The 9,696-nt window shown below is 37.8% G+C and overlaps 1 protein-coding gene and 1 pseudogene across 1 annotated transcript; one reads left to right on the top strand and one right to left on the bottom strand.

Annotated features, from left to right (window-relative positions):
• LOC101964633 (olfactory receptor 1J1) lies at positions 1–942 on the top strand. The gene has a single exon (XM_005320928.4). The coding sequence runs from the start codon at positions 1–3 to the stop codon at positions 940–942; it is 942 nt and encodes a 313-aa protein (XP_005320985.4).
• Positions 943–1,315: 373 nt separating this feature from the next.
• Positions 1,316–9,493, bottom strand: LOC144376718 (olfactory receptor 1J21-like; annotated as a pseudogene).
• Between the last annotated feature and the right edge of the window lie 203 nt (positions 9,494–9,696).

The following is a 9,696-nucleotide window of genomic DNA, read 5'->3' as shown; positions in this document are numbered from 1 at the left end:
ATGAAGTCTGAGAATGAGAGCATTGTGTCCGAGTTCCTCCTCCTGGGGCTCCCCATCCGGCCAGAGCAATGGAGCATCTTCTTCACCCTGTTCCTGGGCATGTACCTGACCACGGTGCTGGGGAACCTGCTCATCATCCTGCTCATCAGGCTGGACTCTCGCCTGCACACCCCCATGTACTTCTTCCTCAGCCACTTGGCCCTCACTGACATCTCCTTCTCATCTGTCACTGTCCCAAAGATGCTGTTGAGCTTGCAGACCCAGCACCTATCCATCACCTATGAAGGGTGCATTTCACAGACATGTTTTTTCATATTTTTTGCTGACTTGGACAGTTTTCTTATCACTTCAATGGCCTATGACAGGTATGTGGCCATCTGTCACCCTCTACATTATACCAGTGTCATGAGTCAGAGCCTGTGTGACATGTTGGTAGCTGTGTCCTGGGTCATTGCTGGTGCTTGTGCTCTTTTGCATACCCTCCTCCTGGCCCGGCTGTCCTTCTGTGCTGACCACATTGTCCCCCACTTCTTCTGTGACCTTGGTGCCCTGCTTAAGTTGTCCTGCTCAGACACCTCCCTCAACCAGTTGGTGATCTTCACTGCAGGGTTAGCAGCCATCGTGCTTCCATTCCTGTGCATCCTGGTTTCGTATGGTCGTATTGGGTTCACTATCTTCCAGGCTCCCTCTTCCACGGGCATTTACAAAGCCCTGTCCACTTGTGGTTCCCATCTCTCAGTGGTGATTCTCTATTATGGGGCAATTATTGGTCTTTATTTTCTTCCCTCATCCAGCAACACCGGTGATGACAACATAATTGCTTCGGTGATGTACACAGTGGTCACCCCCATGCTGAACCCCTTCATTTATAGCCTGAGAAATAAAGACATGAAAGGGGCCTTATTTAAACTCCTGAGTAAGAAGACATATTCCTCCCACTGATACTTTTCTTTTGACAACATTTGTATGATCTTGAGGGTAGCCGGGGGATCTAGTTTGGCTATCCATGGCTCTCCTGTGGCAATAGATTGCCCAATGCACGTGACCTTTATCTCTGCTCTATTAGGAAGATCCCTCATAGTACTCTGCAGATGAGCATAACCTGTTGGGAACTAGACCGCCCACCTTTAACTTTTTTGCAGAACATTCTATGGAAGACTTTGATGTTTCCTGATATAAATAAAGGAGGAGCAGACTCCATTTTGCCATAGTATGGAAGCTTGATCCACACGATGGGCTTGCCTGTCCTGCCCCCATTTTTGAAATTGTTTTCTGTGTCCTGTGGTTTTTTTCGTTGTCCTATTTTTCCTAGCTTTTATTTCTCAGCCAGCCCATTCCACTGAGGGGAACCCCATTTCCACTGCCTGTGCAGGATGTGGGCAGGATGATCTTGTTTCCTCTAAACATAAATACAAATTATTAAAAATATAACTCATTTGTTTTCCTCTACATTTGTTTTTCAAAATGCTTTGCTGATAATATCCTTGCACCTGAGGAAAATAGTAAAGCAGAATTTGTTTTGTAAGACTTTATTTTTTTTTTAAATATTGGGATTGGAAAATATTTTGGCTGGTATCACTAAACAGAAGGCATCAGGACTGGTCCTTCTGCAGATTTAAAACTTGTTACAAAATGGCCTTTCACACGTTCATTTCTAAGAAAATTTCCTTTTTTTTTTTTAAGTAAAGATATAGCTACCCTACCATAAAGGTACCCAGACATCCAGGAACTCTGAATCCTTCTAGAACTTTCAAAGAAGGTTTAACTTCACTCACCTAGAATTAACATACTGCTTTCTTGTCCTTCAGGAGTATAGTGCATACTTCTTTTATCCCAAACACATAAAGGTATTCAGTGACAAAGTCACCTTGGATGTCTCAGGTACTGATCTAAAGGCTTCATATGCAGTAAAATCATCTAATTTTATCCTGACAACAACTCAAATACATAGTTTAGGAAAACTCAGGTGCAAAGAGGTGACAAACACCCGCAAAACCATACTGTTAGTGAAAGGAAGATTTGAGTGTTGGCTGTCTGACTCCAAAGTGATTCCGTGAGGACCATAATAGTTTATGTGGAACAGTATAAATCAAAGGAAGAAAAAGTAGCACAGCTTGGTGTAGGAGGATACTAAAGACTTCCCAGAGCATGTATTGCTTTACCTAAGTCTTAAACAAGAATTATTCAGACACACAAAATTCCATCTTGTCCTGGTGATCAGGAAAAGGAGCATCAGGTGTCAGGGTTTCCCTAGAGACAACATTTTGATAGACACAAAATAAAATAGACAAAATAGTCTAGTAAGTTGAAATATAATAGTAAAGTTGAAAATGAAGATATTTATAGAAAATTCCAAATAATCAATATTATAACTCTTAAGCCTCTCAATCTAACGTGGGTCTAAAAATATTTTTAAGTTGGAAACAAGAGAGAAGGTCTTGTAGTAGGGTTCTTTTGGATGAAGCTCCACATCCTCCCCATAGGAAGGAAGGTACTTTCCTCCTTATTTCAAGCTTAACAGGAGAAGCTAGTGGACTAGAACCATTTAAAGAGTTTGGTATGTATAGCTCTGGCTTTTATGAAAGCAAAAACAATTGCAAAGAAGAAATGAGAAGAAAGGGCAGGTGGGAAAACAAGAGAAATATGTTCAGAAACTATTTTCATTTCTTATCATAGTGGGCAATAAACCAAAACTCAACAAAAGTTTCCTGTATACCACAGGTGGGTTGTGTGATAAAGAATAGTATAAGCCATTCAGTCTGCCCGAAAAGAGCTTTTAGAAAGCCAAAGAGACTCTGAGGCAGATAATTGTATGGAGCACAGCATTATATAATGAGGGGATCTGAGGAGGAGTGTCTACAGAGAGAAAAAATACTTTAACCACATTGCAGTGGATGCATGAGAAGGCTGTTTGGAAGTCTCTAAATATCCCCAACCTGGAGGGGACACAGGAGAACTATTCAGTTTTGACCATTATCCAACCCAAGAAAAGGCGAAACCTCTTTAACACAGTGGCCATCAAGGAAACACGTTCTATGACCCCTTGTTCTGACCCCCACTCCATTTCAAGAGGGTGGGCTCAGTCACTGCCATCGGACTTCAAAACAATGAGTGAATAGGAGATAATATATCCTTATAATTCCTTCCTGGACCTCCAATTATTTTTACCTCCGATTTTTTATTGGTGCATTATAGTTGTACATAATAATGGGATTTATTGTTACATATTGATACAAGTACAACAGTATAACAATATAATTTGGACAACATAACCCTCCAGCATTTCCTCCCTCCCACTTCCTGGTCCCTTTTCTCTACTGATCTCCCTTTGACTTTCATCTGAGGAATTGTAAATACTGAGGAGTGGTATAGTTGGGTCATAAGGTGGTTTCATGCCTAGCCTTTTGAGGAACCTTTATACTGATTTCCCGCAGTGGTTGTACTAATTCACAATCCCACCAGCATTGTAAAAGTGTTCCTTTTCCTCCAGATCCTCTCCAGCATTTGTTATTACTTGTATTCTTGATGACTGCCATTCTGAGTGGTGTGAGATAGTGTAGTTTTGATTTGCAAATCCCTTACTACTAAGGATGCTGAGCATTTTTTTTCTTATATTTGCTGGCCATTTGTATTTCTTCTTTTTGAGAACTGTCTGTTTAATTCATATGCCCATTTATTAATTGGGTTATTTGATTTTGGGATGATAAGTTATATTCTTTGCATGTTTGAATGGGTGAAAATGAACTCCGCCACTATGAGTAACTATAATGCACGAATGAAAACACTAAAAAATTCAAATGTACTTGATTTGAACCATACTATAAAGCACATGATTTCCTAGCCAATGCCAGCTTAAAATCCTATCAGATAGTGAAAATCTCAAATGCTATAATAACTGTATCCTGCTGAATTGATATCAAAGCAAGTAATACTGATATTCAACTACTCTGATTTCTGATGACATCTAGCTCAATTTCTCATGGTATTGACTAGGGACGCGGATTTTACTCTAGGCTCTCACCTGACTTGTATTTTCCAAAGTTACAAACTTCTTCCTGACTCTAGACAATGTCTTGCACACATAAGCTGTTAGATATAAGGTACTTGTATCTGTGTGTGTGTGTGTATGTGTGTGTGTGTCTTGAATTGGTATTAATATCTCTGAGTTTGAAAGGCATTTACTGTGAAAAAGATACTATAGTACACATTGACCGTGTTGTAGGCTATTATTTTGCAGCAAGTCTATGCTAAAGCAAGATCACAGGGTTAAGCCCATTAGTGCTGAATTACCTGTAGCAAATTGTGCTAGAGGGAATTCATCAAATATAAGATGGTCCCCTGTCAAAAAATACTGGAGAGCTGGGGTTGTGGCTCATTGTTAGAGAGCTTGTCTCACACGTGTGAAGCATTGGGTTCAATCCTCAGCATCATGAAAAAAATAAATAAAATAAAGGTATTGTGTCCATCTACAACTAAAAAGTACATTAAAAAGTTTTGTAGTTCCTCTTTCTCAGTCTCTGCACACTTACCAATGGCATATCTCTCCCTTATTTACTAGAAATCAGAATATCTTCCCTTTTCAGGGTGACTTACCCAAAGACCCACTTTAAAATAAAATTTTAAAAAATAGCAAACTGATGCACGAATAACTTCAAGTACATTAAAATTAAGGCATTGGTAGACAGTAGATAATCTTTAATATAGTAACAATCTTTAAATAATGGAAGACATTTGCATAATGTTTATAATTAACAGTATACAAAGAATAAATTTGCAAGTTATTTGAAAACTTTCAACAATGAAAAAGATAAAGACAAAAGCCAGAAAAAACATGACCATGGTTTTACATAGAGGAATTCTGTTGCAAGAAGGGTAATGATAGATGTTCTAATGGCCCATTGTGACTCTCCTAGTGGACATAAGCTTTTTTCTGTGTGGTAATTCAGGAACCAGGCTCTATTATCTCTGAGACAGCAGGTGATCTGCTTCCATCCAATAGAGAAAGAAATCTGCTTCTTTGAAAATCTGGCCAGGAAATAGCAAGCATTCTCTTCCAAAGAGAACATTGTGTCACCTAGACCTAGATTTGTAAGAAAATGCAACTGCTATCTTTGAGGGACAATTCATAGATCATGAAATCTGGGTGGGTAATAGCCATTTCTGACACTAACGGCCAGTAAACATATTCGAAAATGCTTTACTTAATGAATAATAAGCAAAATAGAAAGTAAAGAACAATGAGATATAATTTGCTATTTACTACACTTGGAAAACATTATAAAATCTTCTGTCAATACTGCTTATTGTTTCAGAGGCAAAGTAATAGGAATTCTGTGGATACAGATTTAAATCACTATTGATTATAATTAATAAACTATTTTTAGAGTAGGCTTACGTTCATAGAAAATTAATCAGAAAGAGTTCACAATGTATTTTTCCCAGGCACTGGCCACAGTTTCTCCCAACAACATCTTGAATTTATATAGTGCAATTATTACAATTGAACCAATATGTATACATTATTATTGATAAGCATGAACAGTTTATATTAGAATTCACTACAAATTTTTCCTTTGCTTGATTTTTAAAGTTATATAGTGACAAGCACTCAATTTTAGCATTATACAGGAAAAAATTCTGCCCTGAAAATCCTCTTTGATCTACATATTCATCCCTCCCTTTCTCCAGCACCAAAGACTTAGTAACCACTAATATTTTTATTATCACTTTAGTTTTGCCTTTTCCAAAATGTCATACAGTTGAGATCATATAGTATGAAGTCTTATCATATTGTCTTCATATTGTAATTGTTTTGTGGGAGAGTTTAGCAGTGATAGTTCAATTAGATATACACATGCTCTACAATCCAGTTATCCTTCTTCTTGAATCTACACAGAGGATGCGTACGCAAAATTGTTTGTCGAAGCATGATCATTATAGAAAAGTGTTGAAAGCCAAAGGAAAATAAATGGTTTCTGAAAATAGAGCAGATAAGAGCATCACAGTGGAATATGAAAATATAAAGATGATTTCACAGGAACAATAGTAGATGACAACAAAAGAAAAATTCAGATGAGTATAGTCTTATTTTATTTTTGTGCAGTATGGGGAAGACAAAATTGAAGGATTGATGTGGAAGTGTTAAAATTCTAATGAAAAGTAAAAGATTTGTGAAAATACTCAAAGATATTGGGTTTCTTCAAGAGCAAGGAAAATATAGCTGAAGACCAAAGGAGCTTCCACACATTGTTATGTTTTTTGTTTGTTTGTTTGGTTTTTTGCTATTTAAATGTGAATGATGTTGAATGAATATTTCTTTAAACAGTATTGTAATGATAGTTCACTTCATGCTTTTATATGCCTTTGCTGCTCTGCCATTATGACTAAGGAACTGGATTTCCTTTTTCCCATCCTAGGCCAAGTTATCTATCTTTGAGCACCCACCTACCACAGGAACCAAGTAATTCAGACTTGAAAGGCTATCTCTCAAATTAACAAGTGAGTCACAGCTCACCACAGGGATCAGCAGAATGAATCTCTTTAAAAACCCTCAGTTCTCCCTGATGGGCAGAATCACAGCCTCTGGAACAAAGAGGCCCTGTGTTTCTCCTTTGCTAGCAAGGCAAAACCATGTCCTCATTATTGAGTTGGCATCCGGGACAAGGACTGAGCTCTTGGTAACATTATTACTTAAAATACGATCATATATTTTATATATATTAACACATGTACATTTACAGGAAAACTACATCATATGTGTGCATATAACATCTTATATATGTCATTTTGTTCATATCCAAATTCAATATTATTATAGAGATGAAAGTGAAATGGACAAAAATATTACAGAAGCGTGAAAAATATTCAACTGGTTTATAGTTGTATGATTTGACCTCACACCCTCAGTAGATTGAGTTCTAATTAAACCAACTAGCACAGGCCTAGTTATTAAATCCCCCTTAACTTGAACTTCCTCCTTCATATCAATTACTATAACTCATTGAAATAATAGCCATGGAAATATCTGCCACAGTGATTGACTTAATAAAGTTAAGTACATTTGCTTGGACCACAGGCAGTTTCTCCAAGACTGAAGTCAAAACTGCCATTGGAGATAGAACATAGGATGGCATTTATGCAGCTGGGCAGGGAAACAACTTTGTTTCATTTAAAGAGAAAATACAGCTGATTCAACTACACCAAACACCTATTTGAGCTCCCTGCAGGTTGCCTGTACTTCCTGACTTCCTGCCTGGTTATTTTCTGTCCACACCCTAAAAGGCTAAACCCCACCCCCCATATCAGAATGGACTGATCACCCACAATCACAGCAACTCCTGGAAAGTCTCCTGAAAAACATCCACACTCTCTACTATTTCTCACACACACTTAATCCTCCCTAATCAAGTTGTGGTTCACACTTCAAATCTGTTCAGATTCTATCTAAACCATGTTCTCTTCATTTACAGAAAGAAATTCTCATTTGAGGGGAAAAAAAGTTGGGTGTCTAATCACCATCACTACAACCAAAATTAAATATATATATAAATGAAATTACAGTCACTGGGGTGAACAGGTGAAAGGGTTGGGGGAAGACTGGTCAATTAGTACTACGTTATAGTTAGACTGATTAGTTCTGTTAACCTATTGAACAATATGGTGACTATAGATAATTATATATTATACATACCAAAAAAACTGGAGGAGACTTTGAAAGTTTTCACCAAAAAGAAGTGATAAGTATTTGAGAAATTAGTTAGCTTTTTTAAAAAAAAATTTGAGTAGGGGATAGGAAAGGTAGCAGAATACAACAATTACTAATTGGGCATTATGTAAAATTGTGGATGTGTAACCTATGTGATTCTGCAATCTGCATTTGGGGTAAAATTGGGAGTTCATAACCAACTTCAATCTAATGTATGAAATATGATATGTCAAGAGCTTTGTAATGTTGTGAACAACCAATAAAAAAAATAAAAAATTAAAAAAAAATTTGAACAAGTATGCCTTGTGTATACAAATGGAAACATCTCATGGTACCCTGTAAATATGTATTATTTTTATGTATCAAATAAAAAAGATAAAAATAAACAAAAAACACATAAAAACAATAAACTAAATTAACAATTAAGATTATTCACAAAATAAAATCTAAGTATATGACAAGGTAAAAACAAACAAAAACCCATGAATTTACTTGAACAAATATATATAATTGTTATCTTAAGAAAGGACAAATTTTGATAAAAAAGGAAGAGGATTACCCAATGAAAAAGGACCAAAATCTGTGACTATGTGAACATTTGAAATATTTACAAGAAAAGGATGCTATTAAATAAGAAAAAATATGAAGGTATATCTGTAAAAATATTCCCCAAACTGACAAACTGACAAAATATTACACAGAATAACTAAATTCAAAGTGTAAACACAGGCAGAAAAGAAAATACCATATAAAGATTCATTAAGAAAAGAGATTCAGAGAAGGTTGTATGTATACATGGGATGGATAAGGTCTCATATGCAGGTAGTGGAAACATAAAGCATATTACACTGAAAAGGTTCTGCTTCTGAGTCTGTCCTCAGAGTTTCTTTCATGTCCCGGTTCCTCAGACTGTAGATGAAGGGGTTCAGCATGGGGGTGACCAGAGTGTATAACACAGACACAATGACATCTTTGTCTTTAGTGCTATTGGATGAAGGGAAAAGGTAGAGTCCAATAATGGCTCCATAGTACAGAGAAACCACAGAGAGGTGGGAGCCACATGTGGACAAGGCTTTGCAGATGCCCTTGATGGAGGGTCTTCTCAGGATGGTGGCCCCAATGTGGCCATAAGAGATCAGAATATACAGGAGTGGCAAGGTATTGACCACTACTCCTACAGTAAGGATAGCCAGCAGATTGATGGTGGTGTCTGAGCTGGACAGCTTGAGTAAGACTCAAGTAAGAAGAAGAAGTGAAGAGTGTTGTCTCCACAGAAGGCAGATCGGCTAGAAGGAGAGTGTGCAAAAGGGCACTGGCAAAGGACAAGACCCAGGACACAATTATAAGCAAGAAACAGACGCTCTGTCTCATCATTCTGGTGTAGTGCAGTGGGTGACAGATGGCCACATACCTGTCATAGGCCATTCAGGTCAGAAGGAAGCTGTCAAGAAATACATTTTTTTTATGTGAGAAATACATAAAAAATTCCTGGCAAATGCACCCAGCATAGGAGATGGACTGAGTCTGCGTCAGCATGTTCATGAGCATCTTTGGAGCCGTGACTGAGGAGAAAGAGATGTCAGTGAGGGCCAAGTGGCTGAGGAAGAAGTACATGGGGGTGTGCAGGCGAGAGTCCAGCCTGATGAGCAGGATGATGAGCAGGTTCCCCAGCACCGTGGTCAGGTACATGCCCAGGAACAGGGCGTAGTACATGCCTTGCTGCTCTGGCTGGATGGGGAGCCCCAGGAGGAGGAACTCCGACACACTGCTCTGATTGTCCCTCCTCATGCTCTTCTTTTGCTGGAAGTGAAGACGAGCAGGAAATGGGAAAGAATGAAAAGCAAAATGAGTCAAAATGTGCACTTTAATCTGAAAAAAAATATCTTAATCTTTTGCCACATTAATGGCTAGATAGTCTGAATAAAGGATATTATTTGTTCACTGAGAACCAACACAATATCTTTTGCAGAAATCAAGAAACATCTGAATCA

This window comes from Ictidomys tridecemlineatus, chromosome 4, assembly GCF_052094955.1.
Source record: "Ictidomys tridecemlineatus isolate mIctTri1 chromosome 4, mIctTri1.hap1, whole genome shotgun sequence".
In the NCBI taxonomy this organism is placed as follows: domain Eukaryota; kingdom Metazoa; phylum Chordata; class Mammalia; order Rodentia; family Sciuridae; genus Ictidomys; species Ictidomys tridecemlineatus.
Note: the sequence above shows the minus strand (reverse complement) of the source record. Positions and strands in the feature narration are given on the sequence as shown.

Coding starts and splice junctions, on each gene's coding strand:
- LOC101964633 (XM_005320928.4), top strand. CDS start 1: ATGAAGTCTGAGAATGAGAGCATTGTGTCCGAGTTCCTCCTCCTGGGG.